Source organism: Orbicella faveolata, unplaced genomic scaffold (assembly GCF_042242905.1).
Source record: "Orbicella faveolata isolate gen_17 unplaced genomic scaffold, um_ofav_v1 contig_26, whole genome shotgun sequence".
In the NCBI taxonomy this organism is placed as follows: domain Eukaryota; kingdom Metazoa; phylum Cnidaria; class Anthozoa; order Scleractinia; family Merulinidae; genus Orbicella; species Orbicella faveolata.
In genome coordinates, this window is record NW_028301554.1 from 12352501 (window position 1) to 12374704 (window position 22204).

The 22204-nt window shown below is 35.6% G+C and overlaps 1 protein-coding gene across 3 annotated transcripts in view; it reads left to right on the forward strand.

Moving 5' to 3' along the window:
- Positions 1 to 22204, forward strand: part of LOC110063329 (nuclear cap-binding protein subunit 1-like) — a 67319-nt gene that overhangs the window by 26935 nt on the left and 18180 nt on the right. For all 3 annotated transcript variants that reach the window (XM_020770303.2, XM_020770301.2, XM_020770302.2), the window contains exons 7-19: positions 380 to 427; positions 4533 to 4606; positions 4813 to 4882; positions 5281 to 5334; positions 10322 to 10381; positions 10758 to 10859; positions 12367 to 12464; positions 13087 to 13150; positions 14415 to 14525; positions 17315 to 17379; positions 17723 to 17785; positions 18140 to 18214; positions 21188 to 21288. In XM_020770303.2, coding sequence (XP_020625962.2) covers positions 380 to 427; positions 4533 to 4606; positions 4813 to 4882; positions 5281 to 5334; positions 10322 to 10381; positions 10758 to 10859; positions 12367 to 12464; positions 13087 to 13150; positions 14415 to 14525; positions 17315 to 17379; positions 17723 to 17785; positions 18140 to 18214; positions 21188 to 21288 — 985 coding nt within the window. The remainder of the gene's footprint in view (positions 1 to 379; positions 428 to 4532; positions 4607 to 4812; positions 4883 to 5280; positions 5335 to 10321; positions 10382 to 10757; positions 10860 to 12366; positions 12465 to 13086; positions 13151 to 14414; positions 14526 to 17314; positions 17380 to 17722; positions 17786 to 18139; positions 18215 to 21187; positions 21289 to 22204) is intronic.

The following is a 22204-nucleotide window of genomic DNA, read 5'->3' on the forward strand; positions in this document are numbered from 1 at the left end:
GAGCAGGAAGAATATTTTTCAACTCACTAAATGTGCCATAATATTGCATGTTTTAAAGTGACAGATTTTGTCGATGCAAAGTGGTCTCATTGCTGTGCATATTTATTGATGATTAAAGTCTGCACTGTAGCAAGTGACCGGAAGTATTTCCTTTAGCCCCTGGGTTGGTTACTCCACAGCATTAAACCTGCTGGTACCCATTTATACATCTATGTGGTAAATTGTCTTAACATTTTTTTTAACACTAACCCTGGCCAGGGCTTTGATTCAAGTGAAGTGTACAAACCATTAGGCCACTATGTCTCCACATTTACTGATGATAATGACTATATATTAATTTCACTGTTCACAGATTCACAACTTCTTTCCTGCGTTTCAGGTTCGATCTGACTGGTTTGTATACATGGTACTATCTTCATTGCCCTGGGTAAGATTTCTATCCATTTACATTACATTGTTGTTGAATGGGCACTTCATATTTTTTGGAGATTTTTTTTTCAGCTTCTTGTACCTTGAATATTGATTTGAGGTTGCTGCAGACAGGCCTTCAGGGGTGTCTTTAAGAAAATATATATTGTACTTGGGTAGCTTTTAACAAAACCATGGAAAAGTATAATCAAAGTGTTCTATGAGCAAACTCGTAAATTTTGCAGTGGAATGTTGATTGATACGAGCTAATCTTTGCGTAAATTATATGGAATTACTCTTTTCACAAGAAAACACTGAACATGTAATAACTTAAGTGATGGTCTGCAAGGGTAGCAAATACAGGGCAGCCTATGAATGACTCTATCACTTGAAGTATACTTTGAATTTTAAATATGAATGCTCATCAAAGTATGTACGTAACCAAGCTTTGTTTGCGAGGAAAATTCCAGCTGCGTTGAGAAGTATAATCTGCGGTTATCAAAATCATAAGAGGCTGGCAAGTAGACAAAAGTTTTTTTTTTTTTTCTGAAAACAAAGATATTGAACATTTTTGTATGAACTAAAAATTTTTTTTGTAAACTATATCACTTATACTGTTCAAGTAACTTAAGCATCTTACCATGAATATGATCCAAACAATCAACTAATAAACCAACACATTCTGTTTAACTCATTCTATCACATGATATTCTTTACATAATACTCTCATGAACCATTTACAGCAGAGCAGTTTACCAGATCTCATTAGAAAGGACGCAAAAAGTACTTTCTGGAAAAAAAAATAGGTTGCCTTCATGGAAACTAATATTTCTTTCACAAAAATTTCACGTAATAGAACTTTAAATTTATAGGGCAAAAAGGTTAAAAAATTATAGCAAAACAAAAAATTAAGTCAAGTTACTCTGCTGTTCCAATTTGATGCTGAAACAAACCATTTGTCTTGATATACAAGCAAAGTATCTCAAAAGCAGAACGGAAGTCAATTTTTTTTCCCGAGACGCAAACAGAAGTATTGCATTACAGTCACCGTGTATGCAAATTAGAGTCAAGCTTTTTGACCTCAACGAAAATGCTGCAAAACATTTACATTTACATTTGGATCCCTGCAAAGTCACCCAGCCTAAACATGAGCTCTACACCATATAGGATTACTCAATTCAAATAAGTGATCTGAATAAACGAGATGCCAAAGGTAAAACTGACGATCGGAAGGGTATTTAGCTATTTAGTTGCAATTGAACCACACTGGCCTCGAATTTCTAGTATATTTCAGAATTTCTTACAATACCTTCTGAGTTGTTTTTCTCCCAAAATCCATCTTCAGGATCTTTGAAATCTTTCTCAATTTGTCCTAGATGAGAATCTCGGCAATTTCAAAGTGAATTTACTTGATCACGCTAAAATTGTCTTGCTGCCATATGGTAATGGACTGTATTTTGACCTTGAACTGCTGCTTGAAGGTGGCAAAATGTGAACTTGTGGTTGGGAGACCTTGAAATGTTGCTTGAAGATGGCGAAACGTGTACTCGTAGTTACAAGAACCTTGAAATGCTGCTAGAAGATGGCGACCGGAGACCACCGTGCATGCCTAGTTTAGTAAAATTGAGAAAACTTCCCATACTACCAACACATTTCTTATGTTTTTGAAATTCCTTGTATGTTTACACGTGGGGGCAATTAGTTCTCATACCAGTCCAGTTTATCATGCAAGGGTGGTAGTGTCTCAGATTGAACCCAATTTGCAGGAAAATTGTCTGCGAAACTTATAATCTGCAGTTATCTAAAGTGCTAGAGGCTTGTGAGAGCACGGTGTCCCATAAGGTTTTTGCGGTAATTAGATCTACTATAAATAGACATTTATAGTTTTCACGAGAGCTAATAACAATAATGTATTTATCATACCAGTCTTGTTTTGTGACTTTGCACTATGTTAGCTCATCATACAAGTGTCAAAGTGTACATTCAGCTTGAACAGGCCCCCAGATTATTGTCTGTGAGCAAAATGCTTGGATTGGATTTCTGTTTGTGAAGTTCTTCTCTCTCCCACTTTGTGGGTTTCTTCTTCCAATGCAATATGTTAACAACAATGAAGAGTTTGTCTTCTTGAAATCAGGATTTCCTCGTGGTGGGTTCCACGCACTTGAAACTTATAATCTGGCACAATCAAGTGCTTTAGAGGCTTGCAAGTGCTTTAGAGTCTTGTAGTGCCATAGCAGATTTTTTTGACAACTGCTATGGTGGCCTCAACAAAACTGTTTGGTTTGGTTTCTGAAATTTAATATTTCAGGAGCTCAACCCTCCACTGCGCAATAGTACCATTGATATGTAGTGAGGACTGCTTCTTGTTGATTTTTGACTTTGGAATGGAAATTTACAAAAGGACCTTCCAGCAATGTCACCTTGTCTCGTGAAAAATGTCGTCAAATTTGGGTTAGAATTCCTTGAGATTTTTACCTTAAATTTGGACTTTTCTGATCCCCCACAAAAACTTCTCAAAGATAATAACATCTCTGTATGTTCAAAAGAGCAGAAATTTTCAATAGCAATTTCAAGCTGTTTCCCAAACAATGTCATCAAAATTTGTTTGGAGTGCCTCAAGATTTGTACCTTTAGCTTGGACTTTTCTGTTGATAAGGCCAGCCTGATGCACAAAAACATTGCCCCCTAAAACCATTCAAAGATAAGGACATCTCTGTATCAGCTATTTGTAAATGTATTGTTTGACATCAAATAACTTTACAGTTTACAAGTATCAGTCTTGACAGTACAAATAGTTTAAATAGATCATGATTATCAGCCCTAGCACTGAACTCCAAACAGTTAAAATAGGTAACAAATGCACTGCCACTTATCCAACGATGATTATAACATAAGGCCTAGGTAGGTTCCCAATGCATATTACAAAAGTCAATATTTGCTTGCCACTTAACCCATGATGATTAATAATATAAGGACAAAAACATCCCCAAGGTGTACTGCATATTTGTTCTTTTTTAATTAGGAGTTTACTTAACATTAGAATTGTCATAGAAATGTCATATGGACTTTAACCAGAAAGCAAACAAAACAATTTTTTTTGGTGCAACAATTGCAGTGACATTATACTTGGACCTAGAAATATGACATGATGTACATGTATGTGCCTGCAATATTGACTGTCTAATGACAGTGATTTCACAAGCTTTATTTACTAGTCAGCAGAATTACTGGTACCTTAAAAACTTTACAGTTGATGGAGCGGCACCTCATTGCATATCAATTCCATAATCAATACAACTCATAACTTGCTTTAATTGCAGTTCACGGGTAAAGGTTGAATCAGAAGAAATAATAGATTGTTTGAAAGCTTTGATCTATTGGTTAGTGCATGTGAGCCTTCAAATGCAAATTATATATTAAAAGTCAAATTCTGTCTCATTTTGATTGGTTCTTACATGTACTTATGATCAATTGGAGGACAGATGCACAGATGACATCATTAACAATTTTTTTGTATCTTTGTTATATAAATCAGTCAAGTAGATTTCATGTTGTCTTGCATCTGTTCAGTAATAGATCATAGAAGATGTCAAAATGACTCTGGTTAGAACATCAGTGACACACTGGCCTAACAGCTCATGTGCAACCTTTCTTTGTTCTTACCAGTTTTTAACGTCATCTGTGGTCAACTACTGAACAGACACACAGTAATATGGAACGTAGATTAATTTAACTGACAATGTTTGCTGAACTGAATTACCTGCCTTCCCATTTGTAAACTCCATGATTTGTTCGGTCAAGTACGACCTATCAAACTGCACAATGTCAACCAGCAGATGCAGATTCCAAATTCTTGGAGGCTTTTGGAATTTATATTAAACTAGACAAATAAAATATTCGACGATCTTCATCACTTTTGTCAAGAGGTAAACCTGAGAATTTATTGTATTCTGACTGGCTTTTGCTTTGATTTTATTTAGTGGTCAGCTACACTGCAGTCCTTGTTTATTTTGGAATTGAGCAACCTATTGATCCATGAAGGTGTTCAGTACGAATAGAGAATATTGGGATTGTTAAAAATTTGTCTTCTTGTAATCCACTAACAAAGCGCTTTGTTGTTATAGGCTGGCAAGGAACTTTCAGAGAAGAAGGGACAGGAATTTGAACAGCTGTTAACAACTATTGAGCAATACATAAGGTACCATATAAATGTTTTTCTTAGTGATTGCCTTAACTGTCTGTCAAGAACACAATACCATGACTATGGCCAGGGTTTGAACCTGGAGCACTCTATCGGTAAATTTGCCACACATATCAGAAGATTGAGAATCCACTAAAACCTGTAACAGGTATTTAATTTAGCCTTTTGTCAGGGCCAACGTACTTATTATTATTTTTTGTCAGTCATAGACACAAGACTCACATTCCTTCGCTCCGAGTGTGGTCAAAAGATGAGCCTCACCCTCAAGAGGAGGTTAGTTGTCTTTACTGGTTGCTATTTGGGTTAGCAAGCTCTACTAAAAGTAAGGTGAAAATGTGAAGTGCACAGAAATTCTGTGAAGAAAATTAATGAACAAGTTAATGCACAGAAAAATATTGGATAAGAATACTTATATTCTATATATTGCAAATTACCACACACATATATACAAGGAAAGATGCAATTAAAAACTAACAAATGTATAAACAGTACTTTTATTGTCAGGCCGCAAAGAACATCCCCTCTCACATTATAGAATGCTCACACAGATGCCAAACAAAACGTAGCTAAACTCTAAGTGTTGTGAGGTCCAACAAGTATTTCATCACTAGATTTTGCTGCAGTCATAGTATTTATTATATTTCATACTTTCATTTGTTTTACTTGAACAGTATATGGACTGCCTGTGGGCACAAATCAAGAAACTGAAATCTGACAATTGGCAGGTAGGTGGCAGGCTTTAAAAGTGGGTTAGAAGACAGAAATAACAAACAAATGTTTGCAATGTTTGGCTAAATATTATGCAGGCAAACTTTATATTGATTTAAGTACTATTTAGGCAAAGTTAGTCTTGAGCTAAACATTAAGGCAAAATTTATTTCAAGTGAACTTCACTCAAACAATATCATTAGGACTTTCTTCAGAACTTTGCCATTGTATTATTATTTGCATTCTCTGGAGATTTCTATGTGTTTGAGATGATGGTGAGAAACATTCTTTTTGACTCCAATACCTTCTCCTGCTTTGTTCCTTTCTCATCTGGCTGAACAGTGTTTCTTTGCAGGCTCTGGCAGTGCTTGAATTTCATCAACCAGTTGTTATCAGCCCTTGTATTTTACCAGTAGTAACAAAACTTTTGAGCCAGATTGTGGCAGGGAAATTTGTTGATTTGAGTGGGTTTCTGTTGTGATGATGGCAATGCCAAGTAAAAAAATAATAGGTCCACAAAGCGTACTTGTAAGGGCTTAGATTTTCTTTTACTCCATTCAGTTAAATGTCAGCGTTCAGGAGTTAATGTACTGCAAGTGAATAGGCCATCACTTAGAAAGATAAAGGTATAAATTTAAATAAATAAGGTAATATTGATTATTAGGTATCAACATAGGTGAGGTGTTATTAATTGTATTGAAGACTGTTTACAGATATCAAATTAACTTGTACATGTACTGTCAAGAGGGTTTGCCTCTATATTTAAGCCAGTTACATAATAAAGTCAGCAACTGAGAATTCAACAGTTGGTCCCAAATAGACACCTTGTCAATGGTGTCGATAATTTCCACTGAAGTTCTCAATACGTTTTGTCATGACTGCAAAGAAATGTTGTCACATGAAATAAGAATAATCAATTTGCATACAGGATGTAGGTTCTTTTGTTGATTGCAAGCTTTAAGATGATGCAAAATGTGATAAAATGTTACTGTAAATGCAGTAAAAAAATATAAAAAAAGCATATTGTTCATACAGTTTGTATGCTTCTTTTGACACATGTAGATCCTTCTGGATAAAAGAGTGCATCCATGTTTGTTTCTGGATGCAATATTAATCTTCAAGTGGCTGTTAGCATACAGTTGTGTAAAGAGTTGTGTAATAGAGCTTCCAACGACTCACGTGAAAAATATACAGTACAGGTTTATCAGCTGGAACTTGATAAAAAGTCGAATGCTACATGACAAACATCAAAATTTTGGCTAAAGGAGTGTTCCACATTGCTCAGTGTGCTTCACTCTGGTTTACTAGGTTTTCATGCTCCCATGACCTGGTACAGATGTGTCTCATTGTAGGTGTTATAATTGTTTTGTCAAACCCAATACTTCTTTGATTGGTTGGATCTGTTTTAAAGTACAAAAAGATAATAACATATTTTTTATCATGCTATTCACAGTGGGAGGTTAATTAATTAAATGTTATTTGAAGAACACAGTGCAACTGTTATCAGCTCTTTTGGGAGAATTTCTTGTACACACATTCATTCACTGTAATCACATTCCTGGTCATGTTGAACTTGTTGCATATCAGCTTGACAACCACAAATCAAGACATGTGCAGTACACCTTTCATTTTGAAAAGACCAGTCCATGTTTGTGAGCAAGACAATTGCAAATATAATAGGTTTTTAAGCTCTTCATTGCTGACCAAAGTGTATCTCCCAAATGAAAGGAGTATCCCATGCAAATCCGCAAAGTTAAATTAAAAATATGTCAAAGCTGTGCTCTGATGTCTTTAAAACTGTAACAAACAACAATTGTAGTAACAATGATGTAATACATCAAGCATGAAAGACCATGTTTAACCACATTTCCAATTATGGAGAAGAGTGTTTAAAAAATCACACACAGCTGAGAATTTTTGACAAAATTTGAGGTGTTGGAAATGTGATGGAATGTGGTCTCTGGTGTTTGACACACTATAATACACCCATCTTCTCAAATGAAACTAAAACTAAGGAGAAAAAGGTGACTTAAAATTATAACATCTATGCCAAATAAGATCAGATATCCAAACACCACCACATTTATGATTTACATTGTTTAAACTTGAGGGGTTATTGATGAGTTTGAGAAAATTATTTGAAAATGCTTCTGCAAGTGAATTTTTAGGAGACACATATTGGGCATTGTTTGATGTCAAGAGTAAAAATAATGAACAATGTATTAAATTGCATTACGCTGCATTGAATGTACATTCTGGCAAAAACTGAAACTATTCCTGGAATATTTGCTAACCTCATTGTAACAGTTAAAGGCAAATACACATTTTTTTGTACAGAATTAATATCTTGTAGAACTGTATAGGCTTGATCCAATAAGCATATTCTGAGTAGTGTCTTCTATTTGATTGTAAATTTTAACAATAATCAAGTGAACATAATTTGCAACACGCTGCTTACCACCGTTCACCAAAGTGTGCTTCTGCCAGTTCCTTGACTTGTGGCCAGCAGACACAGTAGTTGTTGGATTATTGTTATTAACTACTGCAGGGCCTAGATTGTTCTCCACATCATTCACTTCCCCTTACAAGTAATGGGATGTAAACAAAATGTAGCCCATAATTTCTGTACATGTCCAGAATTTGTTTCAATGTTGTCAAATAAAATACATTTAAATAAAACATGGTAAAAATCCATCCCCATTGAACATGTGATAAGGCATCCTTCGCTTCCTTGACCGGTATTGTTCAATTGATGTCCCCATACTCGCAGTTAATATTGTCATGTAGTTAACAAACAGCTCCAGTACATGTAAGTTCAGCAGTTTGACTGCATTCACAGCTGCTTAAAATGACTGCACAGTACAAGAACATGTATACGATAACTGACAATCGTTTGGGTAAAGAAGGTGAGTGCTTGCGAAAGCGAATACATCTCCCGTGCAATCCACCCATGAGCTGAGTCTGGATAAGTTAATGGCTTGTGTGAGGAAAGCAAATCTTGTATCGCCGAAGGAATTTTCTCACAAAGATCTAAGTGAAATAACAAACAGTACACAGTTCTCGAGGGCAGTGCGGGAAGAAAGATAATATATAACAAAAACGAGGCAAAGCAATTTAGAAATGGAAAACAACTTACCTTGAAAACTGCAACCAACTCGCGACGGTAAGCTGTGGAAAAATATTACATGTACTCAAAACAGCAATGGCCACCATATCAAACGCTCATGTCATATAAGCCTGCTCAATTCCTCCTAGAAGATCTTGCAATACGCTACACGTAGAAAAATAAATTCTGCCAACGGTAGCATAGTGGAGGCTGAAACCCCCACAAACATGAATAGATATTTTGCGCTTGAATTTCTAGATCTGTGCAGTGCGCCTATCGCCCTAAAAACTTGCTCAGGCTTATTTCATTTATGAATTTATTATGCAGTGACACAATCAATTGCAAGCAGAAATACCAATGATACCAAGCGTAGTCAATCAATTAAAATCAATAGATATCGGAAATCAATTGATTCAATCGATATCAATTGCTAATTGCTAGTGATTTATATCTGCAAACGAAAGCAATCTAACTCACAGAACAATTTCTTTATTGATTGCTATTAATGGCAAAAATCAATAACAGTCAGTAATCCCTGCAGTCATCGGGGATATATACCTCTTACTAACTGAGTTTGAGGTCCGTACTGTAAGTTACAGACCGAGGTTTTACCCCCATCAATTTATGGCCCAAGCGCAAAGCATGTGGAGCATAAATCGAAGGGGGAAAAAATGAGGATCTGTAACTTAAAGTACAAACTGAGAAGACAAGGTTAGTAAGATTTTTATTATATCTCTACTGTGTGCCTGACGCACGTTTGTGAATGATTTCTATTCACACGTAATGGCTTCAAATTTCTGACACACATCAAAAGCAAAACAAGCCAATTTGAAATAGTTTTTAAGTCGTTAGCATGCTTTAATACACAATTTAGAGTAAAAGAAAGTTTTAAACTTTTACTTGCTATAAAAGTTAAGAACACTTGGTGATAAATCACGGAACAGTTTGGCAACAAAAACAACCATAAATTTTAGCAGGCCATACAGGAGAATACGGCCCACTAAATTGACCAATCACAACGTGCGTACTAACTGAGAGATATAATAATGACTGTTATTGATTGAAAGAAATCGACAATAACCACCCATATTCAAAGATGGCTTTGCTATGGTGTAAAATAAGGAAGAGCCACAGAGTTGCTTAGAAATGCTTCAAGAAATCGAAATGGAAAGACTTTTACTGTTTAAATTACTTGCTTTAAATAATTCCTCCCAAGGTAAATTGTGTTATCTCATAATTTCAGATTATACCTGACTAAATAAGGTTTAGGGAGCAAACTGTTTGAACTATCGAACAGTGATCTTTTTGACGTGCTCAAGGAGTTGTTTTTCTCACCTAGCGGGTAAAATTTAAAACATGGGTGGTATGCTTAGCTTACTGCTCATGTTTTAAATTTTCTCACCTATGTAGGTGATGAAATAACCACATTTGAGAAAGCTAAAATCACTATTAAAACAAAGAAATCAATAACAAGAGAATCATATATGAGAAAATGAAGCAAACCATAATTGTACAACAGGGGCAGCTGTAGTGTCAACTATACTTGTGGCTAGTTAGTGTTGCCATCCACTCCAGAGAAACCTAAGCTGTGAATTGAAGAGATTCCTGTTGGTTTGAGGTGTATGGAGGGATTTGCTTCAACATCAGTGCTCATTCTGTGGCCAGCCACTGTTGAGCCTTATGATCTGAAACTTAATGACTTTATAGACCCTTAAGTGGCTGTCAATTAAAAATTCATTTGTTTGCATTTAGTTAGTCTCACTAAAGTAAAAATTCTTTTGAATTATCAACTCATAAATTAGGTTAGTAAGGCTAATTTTAATACTTACTAAAGAGTTTATAATTGGCGACCACCATTTATGAAAATGGACTTAACTAATTTATGTTATTTTGTACAGGAAAAACATATCAGGAGGCCTTATCTTGCATTTGATGATGTTCTTGGAGATGCTTTGCAGGTGTTTTCTTTATTCTTTGAATGTACATGCATAGTAAAATCCTCTTGTGGTGTTTGGATAGCCGATAAACACTGTCTTGAGTGTTTGATATATCTTCTCAATCGAAACAAAAACTAAGGAGTAAACAGAGAAGTAAAATTGTCAAAATCTATGCAAATTAAAACCAGGTACCACACCACCTTCACGGTTGTGATTTTCTTTGTTTTAACTTGATGAATTATCAATAAGTTTGAGAAGGCATATTCCAATATGTTGTTGATTTAGACATTCTTATTTTATACCTACCAGGATTTCTTCATCTTTGTTTGGTAGAATAGCTAGAGTAGGAGCTGAATCTAATCCCATCAATAGTAATTGTTTTGTATTTCCTTCTTAGCATACCCTTCCATCATTCATGCTTCCAGTACTAAAAGATGGCATTGTATACCCTCTTCCAAAAGTAGTTTATAGAATGTTTGATTACACTGATGTACCCGAGGTAAGTTCATGTACTGTAGATCAAGGTACTGTTTGTTTGTTTGTTTTATTTTTCAAAGAAAAAGTATTGCAGTAGTAGGGGTTGTATTGTGCAGGGTGATTTGAATATTAACTCGCGAAAATTGCATAAAATATAAATGAATACTAGAACCTGCATTACCAGATCACTCAAAGCACTTGTTGTACAGTTAAAGCAATATATTTGTGCTTGAAGATGGTTTGAAACAACCCTTGGTTTAATTTATTGGAAATGTTTACTAGCTTCGGCTACTTGTGCAAGTCTATGCCGCTTCTTGTGTACCTGTCAGTATTGGAGGTGTCTGCTTGTCCATAAATGGAAACTTGACTCTGAAGATGACTTCCACTCGGACTGTTAGAAAGTCAGTCACCAGCAACAGCTCTTTTCAGAACTGTAGCGCTCACCCAGATGATCACACTGGATGAAATAGTTATTGCCACATGTAGTGGTAATCCAAATTCTTATGTAGCTTCTTATGTGCAGGAATTGTTCACTCCACATCTTAAGGGCCCATTAACCGATTCATGCGTGCACTCGCACGCGTTGCTAAGGAGGTGACATTTCACTTCCGGTTACTTACGTCAGCCTGAGCGCGGAAAATAATAACAACTCAAAAACTTGCAAATTTGCTTACATTTTAGAAGTTTTTCTTTGTGTTTCTCAAAATACAAAGCAAAAAAAAAAGTACAAGCAAAGACAAAGAGAGAAAGAGAGATAAACAAGAGCAACAGAAAGAGAAAAACTAGCTCCGTGTGGCTTTGTCTGATCTTACCGAAGTGCGCTGGTAGTGTAAATTGCGCACACGCTGATAGGGTAACTTCCAATATCTATTGGGCGCACTTCCGGTTTCTTTAAATGCTAAAGGAAACGCGGTTTTTCATTAAATCCAGCCTTTTTCGACGAATTTCGATTAAAGCCAATGTTGGCAACAAAGCTATGCATTCCTTTTTCGAAATCATGCTTTTTTCAGAGAATTACGAATTTTTCAATATTTTGAAATGCTTTCAAAATCTGACCTTTTAGAAATGAAACAAAATCGATGCATAGCGTAATGAGGATTTAACTTAAAATATTAAATCAATGAGAAAAATCCCGATAAAGTAATTTGCCTGGGAGCCTTTTCATTTTTTTCTGTATTAGTCACATGACCATGGGCGTGGCCTGATGACGTCATCACTAGTGTTACTGATCATGAAAAAGTTAAAACACATGAAATAACTCTGAACTAACTAAAAATGATGAGGTTATATGAGAATAAATTTTCCTTAGCAACGGCTCGAAAAGATCGGTTAATGGGCACTTAACTGCTTCCTTCCATCCATGTGTAAGGGTTTGTCCAGAAATGTTTCTCATTACAACATGAATACAAATGTCAAATACTTTAAACTAACTTGGTAAAGCTTACCTGCTCTCAGTTGTACAGGTTATGTTACATTTAATTTTTGTCAGCCAATTGCAAAGACAAATTCTCTGATTTCATTTTTCCTAGGGTCCTTCTATGCCAGGAGCCCATGCAATTGAAAGGTACCTAGTAGAGGAGGGTATCGAGAGAACAATACGTGCACATTTTAAGGATAGAAAAGAATGGTGAGTGTGACATTAAGAATCCACTACATAATAAATTTATGTCTTACCATATTGTATATTTTGCACAAGTATTTTTTTTTTCAAACGAACCTGTGCTGTTCATTTGGCACTTATATTTGTAGAACAAGGTGCTTTGCCCTTCACACATGCACAAAAGGTCAAAGTATAATTTCCTGTAGTCATTGTTGTAAGATAAGGTAGGGTAGTGACAGTTTTGTTGTAGAAAGTAACAACACAGAGCTTAAAGGAGACTGCACACAGATCTGTCAGGAAGGAGATGGGTTACAAAGTATAACTGCACGTTGACTATTCTTACTGTAAAACGTGACAGTTAAGAGGCCCAATTGGTTGTATACCGTAGCTGCCGTAATATGTACATGATGCCATCTCATTTGGCTGAAGAAAGTTGCAGTAAGCATCCAAAAAGCTAAACGTTTTCTGTTTTTAGCTGGTGACCATGCACCAATCTGTTATTTCAATATTCTATTACTGAGGTTACTACTAACAACATTTTCAAGTCTGGAATGAGTGATGTTGCCAAATATACATCTGTTAAATGTATTTTTTTTTTCATATAAGTTATTTATTAATAATTAAGATTAACTGAAATATTATTTTTTAGTGCAAACCAGCTATTAAACTTACCTGGAAAGTCTAAAGTGCCAATGCATTACTGCATTATTGAGGTAAGTCTATTTCTGTAAATCTCAGTGATTAGTACTTTGTTCTCTCAAACAGACACAATGTGCATTTTGAGTGAATGAAATGAAAATGCAACCAAACATTGCATTATGTTGAAGGATATTAACATTGAGCTATTTATATGAAAGCAAAATATTGTTTCATGCAGGATGGAATCTTTGTGAAAACTGTATGTGTGTTACTTTCAATTTACGTGTTACTTTCAATTGATAACTCTTGTTTCCAAATTCTAGACTGTTCACAGCCCTCTATTTTGTCGTATTTTTATTTGATTGTTGAATGCGTGGATAGAATCACGAGAGACTGGACACGAGCCCAAAACATAAGACTTGACTTGGTAGGGGGTAGGGACTGAGAAAATTAGAGGGGCTGTAGACATCTTTGGAAAAAAGTGAAATCCCCATTTCTCCAGAAACAGAACATTCCCATTGGTTGAAAGGCGACAAAAGTATCATCACCTTGACCACGGCCAATCATGATTTCGTCCAGGCATGTTTTGCGGCTTGCAGCAGTTGTCATCACTGACACGTGCCGTGACTCATAATGGAGCGGTTGTTTTTAAAATAGAATCCTGTTAAGAGAAATTTCAATGTTTCTTCGCTCAGAGATGAACAGAAAGAGACTGCTGTTCATCTTCTTTGGTCGAAAGACGTTGTTGCCCCCTTCGCATAAGCGCCCCTCCTATCAGCAAAAATTTCAAATAAGCGCCTCCCCTCGAATAAGCGTCCCCCTCACCTTCGCTGTTAGTAACAAGGCAATAACAGGGGTAGGAGCATAATAAGTCCACTTTTTTCCAAAGATGTCGACAGTCTCTCTATTCTTCTTGCTGGCTTTGCTTGCAAACCCCACCCCCTACCCCTGCGTGCTTCACACTCGCTTTGTCTTTCATGTGCGTAAATAGAGAGGCTGTGAACAGTCTATCCAAGTTCCAACACATCTAATACGCACAGACTGCAATGGAGATTCAAAGGTGAATGTTACCAAACAAATCAGTGTTGTATAACCATTTTGTTGTGCAAATTGATTTCATCCTCCGCTTTTTGACCTCCTTGACATTTTTTGGTCTATACTTTTAATTTCATTAAATATGGTATTTTAGCTCTCTCAAATCTTGATGTATGTTGGTTTACCACTGTTAATCACAATCGTTCCGTCATGTATGGTAGTACATGTTTTCTTTTATAAAAGTAGCATTTCATCATTGCAGAAATACATAGTTAAACTCACTCTTTCTTTTCTATCTTTCAGGTGATCTTTTCAGAGATGTTCAAACTTCCAAACTCACATCATCCCCAAATATTCTATGGTGCTTTAATTATTGAACTATGCAAACTACAACCAAATTCAATCCCTGGCATTGTATCCTTTTTAGTGTCACCTTCCCAAATGACCCATATGCCATTTTAATAGTTAGAGGGCTCTGAACCTACCTGAAGCAATAAAACTATTATAATAGACATTACAGGAAAATGATAAGTAAGAAAAAAAGACCAAGAGTTTGCATGCAGCCTGTTATTTAAGCAAGCCATTCAAAAAGTAAGCCAACTGTTTTGAATACGTTTCATATGGAATTGGCTCAAGTTTTGGTTTTGCTATTCTTCCCGTCTTCCATTGTTTCAATGCCCTCGAATTGGTGCTTGTACATGTGTAGTAAGTGATAAAATCATTTATCTCTGGAATACCTTGAATACCCAATTTCTGCATTTCCCTGTTTGTAGCAGATTTTTAAGGATGACTGATAGATAAACCATTCCCACTTTTCAGAAGTTCTGTTTTAAAAAAAATCCTGATTACCGCATTAAGGTTAACTCATTCATTTAAATCCTTTTCTGTATTTATAATGTACATAGCACTTAAATCGTGTCTCTCCATTTTTTTTCAGTTATTTTTAGCATCGTTGTTTATTCTTATTCTTTTTTTAATGATCTTTTTCTTTCTTTCTCTATTGTATTCCTAGCTTTCAATTTTTTATGCATTTATTTGTATACCTATTTATTTTGTGGTCTTATGCATATAATGCATACAGACCACAAAGTCGGAGGCTGATCTTGATTGTCAGTCAGTCATTTTGAGGGCAAGATGACACGTGACAGACCTCTGGGAGAACAAATGGTCCGACAGGTAGACTGGGTACTAGTAATTGTGAGTTATTGTTTTTGAGTTGTTTCGTCGGCCATTGCTTCTGGTGTATCGTTGTCATACTGTGTAATTGCAGCCGTTTTACCTGTTTTGGGTAAATTTTGAAGAGCTTTCCCTTGCAAATTAGTTTTAGTTGTTTAAGGTAAGTTATTTCTGTTTCAAAATCGCTCTGTCATGCTGTTTATGATTGGTTTTCTTCCTTTCATTTTAAAAATTAACTGCACTGCTTTGCCTTGTTTGTTCTTTGTTATTTCATTCAAGTGCTACATTGCTGAGTGAAGTTCTTCAGTGATACGGGAGTTCTTTGCTGACGCAAGCCAACATATTGAGACTCGGCTTGTGTTTGAGCCCGATATTGGAGAAATAAAATAGAAAATAAAATTGTTCAGTTACTAATTTGTTTGAAATCCAAATTGGATCGGAGGGAGTAAAGTATTTGCTAACTAAGTGCATGACACAAATCAAAAGGGATTTAAATAGCTGTAAAATGTTGTACCGTAGAACCTTGGTGCATAATTTTTGAAGTGAACAAAACACAAAATAAAATATCTTAAAATAGTCGGGTAAGACTAAGTGCTACTTAATGAGGAAAGTAGATTTATTTACACAATTATTAGCATCTACAGCCATTGGTGGTGTGAAACTGGCTGATATCCACCAGAAAACTGCAAGATTACCTCAGTCTACACTTTCCTTTAATAAATATACTCCTTTGTATTTATCTTAGTTATTTTACTTTTATAAGCAGGTCCATATCAGCCTTTTGGCTGCCAATTCAATATTGTTCATTCAATCTTGTAATTATAAACCTGCTCTAACAAATTAAGGATTGATTGATTGATTTTCTGAAGTGATGTAGTAATTTTCTAAATTAATTTTATAAACACACGAAAACGGCTTAGCATAATGCAATACAAACATTGGGGTAAGCACAGATTGTTTAATTTAGATCAAGAAGCAAAGTCCTGACGAGATGCATTAAGAAGTGAAGTTCGAAAGGCTTGCACCTTGCCTCATCCAGATTCCATGTTAATGAAAATAATTTTAATATAAAAACTAGAGATAAAAATGACTTTTCAATCTCTCTGAGATCATTTTCAAGTTTAAAAAAGACAGTGATTAAAATTTTTGCACTTATGAGTAAAATTGAGACGTGAGAACGTTCAATGCAGATTATGTTGGCTACAGATGATCTCAGAGAGACTGAAATGTCGTTTTTAATCTCTCTTTTCTATCCTAAACTGTGTTTCGAAGAAACTGCTCATTAGAATGAAAATAAAGACCTCTTACTACCAAGTTTGAGGTCCGTACTGCAAGTTGCGGACCCAGTTTTTTCCCCTTCAATTTATGGCGCAAGTGTGAAACACACGGGCTATAAATTGAGAGGGGGAAAATGAGAATCCGTGCCTTACAGTACGGACCGAGAAGACAAGGCTAGTAAGATATTTACTAAATCTCTACTGTGTGTCTGATGGGTTCAGGAACAATTTCTATTCACGCAGAAGCGCCTCAGATTTCTGATGCGCATCGAAAGCAAAACAAGTCAAATTGAAATTGTTGTTAAGTCCTTAGCACATTTTAATACACAATTTAAATTAAAAGAAAGTTTTAAACTTTTACTTGCTATAAAAGTTAAGATCACTTGGCAATAAATCACGAAACATTTTCACGACAAAACATTTTTGAATTTTAGCGGCTGTACAGCAGAATAGAGCCTGCTAAAATTAACCAATCAAAACGTGCGTAGTAACTCAGAGATATAATAATTAGAATTATAGTTAGGTGTACCTGAACTGGTAACTTGCAAGTCATAGAATAATGACTGAGACATCTTTACTGAAAAATACGCACTTACCTAATCATTCGTCTTATAATTTATGCTCAATTCATACAGATTCAGTTGATTTTAACAATCTTTACCAAAAGTTTAAAAACCTACTCTAAGCTCTTACCAATGTTTTACTTTGTATTCAAGTGCCTATTCATTTTCCTTGACTCAGCATCAACAGGTTGCCCAAGCCACTGAACTATTGTATGAGAGCTTAAACTCAATGAACACAACTTGCACTGAAAGGTATGTCCTAAACATATGTTACATTTCCATAAAAGGAAGTAAAGGCTCCTCAAAACCTGACTGAGGTTTTGTTGTCCTTGCTGTCATTTGACATAATTATTGACAGAGACAATTGGATAGTATCATTTTGTCAGGCTTTTAGCCAGATGGGTGTCCAGTCATCCTGTGGAAGGCCACTTATAAATTTTTCATTTGAGCAGGCCCTATAGCACATTTTGGAAGCTCGCTTTTCAAATCCTGGCTAAAAATCTGGCCTTTTTATTGGAGAGCCTAAGGTTTTCCAGTTATGTCAGTGAACTCTTTGTTTATGATATGAAGATCATAAATAATTATCATTTTTCAGGTTTGTCAACTGGTTGTCATATCACCTCAGCAACTTTCAGTTTAAATGGGGCTGGGATGAATGGTATGTTTGAACTACAATTTTCACTGAACACCCCTAATTATGTGGCTTCGACCTCCATTGTTGCCTGATATAGATAGTGTACTTCTCAAACATCATTTAGAGCTCTCACTCTGTTGATCCCACTAATATATTAATATATAATCAGTCTCCGATTCTTGTGTTTGAAATGGAAGTAAAGGTGAATGTTGATTTGCAGATTATACTCTGTGAACCTTTGTCTTTTACTTTAGTCACTATATTTTCTTTTCTTTTATTTGCACTAATCATTAAAAATTTCAGATATTTCTCATACTCTAGCCACAGTCAGGTAATTAAATTTTAAGTTCATTCAGTTACCTCTAAAATGTTCTGAAGGGTTTCTGCCACTGATGATGGATTGGATTCAGCTAAATGTGTTTTCTTGAGTGAGCTGTTTGAAAGGATAAAAAGGTAAGAAAGTGTGCAAAAATGCTGGCCCTGGTTGTTTGAAAGCCGATTACCGCTAACCCATGATTAAATACGCCATTTTCGATATATTAAAATTCAGCTTGATAGTGAGACCTAGAGGACACAAACAAGAAATGAATAAACATGGTCATTCAATTTCCTTTGTTTGTGTCCTCTAAGCCTCTCTGCCAAGCTGAATTTTAATATATCGAAAGTGGTCTATTGTCCTAATCCACGAAATAAATTTATCCTTTGGTTAATTTATCCTTCTGTTCCTCAAAGCTTGATTAGCACTATCCCAGGAATAAACTAAGGGTTAAATCTAACACACCTAGCGAGGTGGATTAACTCACTAATTGGATGAAAAAGCTGACAAACAAATCAAAATGGCAGACTTACAGTTTGTTGATTTTGCTTTAATGCTGGGCCCAGTAAGGAAGGAAAAACGATTCAGTCTACGTGACGACTTTTCCAAAACAGATGTTACTATTCTCTCACGGACGAGCCATTCCGTGTACTGTTTTCCCGCACTTTTTCGAGTTTTCAAAGCACAGACAGACCACTATGGATGGAGGCTATTCTAAATTTATAAAGTATAAAGAATTAACGTTGAAAATTTGACCAGTAAGGGTTTTCAAGAGCTCACTGATTTTCTGGCTGATGCATGATTCAGTGAGCTTCGCCCAGCATTTATGTTGCACAGATTTTTTATCACAACTCTAATTTTAATTAAAGCATTTTTAGTGGTTCTTATAGAAAGCAAATATAGTTGAGATATAAAAATTAAGCTTTCTTTTTCTTTTTTTTATTCAACAACAAGTTTAAGTTTGTATAACTTTGGTAGGAGCCTTCATAATTATCCGTGCCCTCCCCTAGTACTACACCATTTTCTCCCACCAGGGACTGGTTTCACTGGCATAATCTGAGCTTAATTGACGGATAGTTAATCGAAGATTAAATCTGTTTTTGGTAACACCATTTTATCCCTCGATTAGTTATCTCGGGATTAAGAAATTTTTGCAGGTTAACTGCTAACCACAGGTTATTTTAATCGGCTTTCGAACAACCAGGGCCAGTTTATTACACCTTTTGCTGTTCATTTACAGAAAATATCGATTCACTTGTGTTCAAATTTGTTTCATTATGGTTAATATACTCTCAATTACACCAATATGACATTCATTTGCACGTAACGAAGGTTCAAGAATAACATTTGCGTAGGTATTAACATTCAAAATCATCAAAAGATAAACAATATCTTCCTTTGTCATTCATTGGCTGAAGATGTATTTTCATTTTTGTCGAAATAAAATTCGTCGTCACGAAACGACAATCATTTACACTTTTGGACAATCCTTTTTCAACAAAAAACTTTCAATAACACAATTTGCATGAGCACTCACAATCAATTGCATTATTATACAACCATATCCGTGAAGGTGACAATCTTTAGTACGTTGAGAGACATTACCGTGTTTTCACCTAACGTTAAGAGAACACAACAGCTCATTAGCGTAATTCTTTTGAACAGAGATATCGCGCCCAATTTTCCTCGAAAATTTGATTATGGAACTAGGGACTGTATGTACCTTTTTTTAATCGTATTTTCACAATCCTCCCCTTACAGAGATAAATTCAGCCTCTTACGAACCTTTTTCGTACAACTCAGAGGGCGCACTACAGTATACATGTGATAAAGTGACAGTTAAATTTCCCCACAAATGCCACGAAGAAATAGAATTGCATTTGAACACAGCGAAAGGATAATCAGGGCCTAAATGTGGACAATGGTATCGTTTCGTGTACACATATTTGCCACGATGCCTCAATAGTGAGGCAATTGAGGGATAACTTGTTCAGCAAATTTGATATTCTCTCTTCTAAAAATAGATCTTATTATGGCTGTAATGTTTGTCTCACCGCACTTAAGATTGTCACCTTCATGGATATGGTTGTATAACAATGCAATTGATTGTGAGTGCTCATGTAAATTGTGTTACTGAAAGTCTTTTGTTGAAAAAGGATTGTCCAAAAGTGTATATGTTTGTCATTTCGTGACAACGAATTTTTTTCGACAAAAATGAAAATACATTTACAGCCAATGAATGTCAAAGAAAGGTATTGTCTATCTTTTGATGAATTTGAATGTTAATACATATGCAAGTGTTATTCTTGAACGTTGCTTACGTGCAAATGAAGGTCATATTGGTGTTAATGAGAGTATATTGACCATAATGAAACAAATTTGGACTCAAATGAATGGATATTTTCTGTAAATGAACAGCAAAAGGTGTATATTTTGCAATGTGGATTGGGGATGACACAACAATTTTGCATTTTAGGATAACATTTCTCTCTTCTGTTTAATTGCTTGGATCGTTTTTTTATTTTACACATTCATAGATGACAACGTTCATGTACAAAATGGTAACTATTAACTAAATGAATCAGAAAGGTCGCTTAAAAATAAAGAATTTTGAAATTGTCAAATGGGAAAGGTAAAGCTGGAAGAAATTATGGCTCCTCTTTCAGAAGTGACACTTGAATTATCCTTGTGAGTGTTTACCCCGACTGCTGTAGACTTTGCATGCTGCAAAACATTACCCTCATTATTTTGTTCCAATGTTTCTTCATTTTTACCTGTTGTAAAATGCATTAAAGTACTATTAAACTATGGGAAAAAGTGCCGTATAAATATGTTGTAGTTATCAAAAAACTTTTTTTATAATTACTTTATACTGAAAGCTGAAGAAATATTTCTTATTTTGTAGCCCCTTTGGAACTTATTTTGGTTTTTGTTTGAAGTAAATACCAGCTAGCGTTGGTTGTATGTACTGATCTAACTACACACATTTCCTTTGTATCCACCTTTTCAACTGTTGCTTTTCTTCTACGGTGTCTAGCTATCTGTCCTCACCCTTTCATTGTAAATTGCTCAACAGTAATTTTTGTAACTGTTGTTTTCTATTGCTTCAGATTATCGTACCATCAGTTTCTGATTGAGAACATTCCTGAAGGATTGCATACCCTCCTTCCTGTTGCCCCTGCACCAAACTACAGATTCACAGAGGAACAAGGTATTGATTTCAAGTTCCCAGTAATTCAATCACTGAACAAGCTTCGACTTTCTGATGCATTCTGTTGACCTCCTTTTTAGTGCAGAGTGCACTATTGGGATGGTTTGGGGTTGGTGTCTGCTAAAGCACTACGGCGCTAAGGCACTATGGCAATAAGGCACTATGGCACTATGGCAATATGGCAATAAGGCATTATGGCCATAAGATGTAAACGTTAATGTTTGTTTAATTATTTAATTTCGATTAATTAATTAGGCTTGCAGGTAGGGGGGGGGGGGTAGGATGGGGAAGGTACTTGTGAACACTACGTAAAATGAGTGGTATATGTTCCTACACTGCTTCTTTGGTCACTTCAAAAAGCTATATATTTGTTTCAGAAAACCTCTTGCTCTCCTTGTGGTACTTTTCTCTTTGGAGCAAAACCAATATTTGCTCTAAACGCATGTGCACATTAGTAAGTGTTAATGTCAACTACATATCAGACGGAAGATACATTTCATACAAGATCACACACTAACATTGAGCGCTTTTCCTTGTGGTAGAACCCAAACAAGTCATACGCATGCGTTCTAGCATCGTTAGCGCGATACAAGAATGCTACTGTGACTAAGTCTTTTGGAATTACGCCTAACTTGGTTCAAGAAATGTCATCTGATGCTTTCAAACTACACTAGTGCGTTAAGACAGAGTTTACCAGAGGACAAGGCAGGGGTGATACATGCCATCCCTCCTTTTTGGATGAAACTTTGCCAGATTGAAGGTACTACCCAACATCTCTAGAAGACAAAGTGGGCTGGCTTTGGGATTTTTCCCTTAGGAGTTAGACCACCCCCCTGGTTTTTGGACCAAAATCCCAAAAATTTCACTAAAATAAGCATCAAATTTAGACACCACTCCTGCTTACAGAATGCATTGA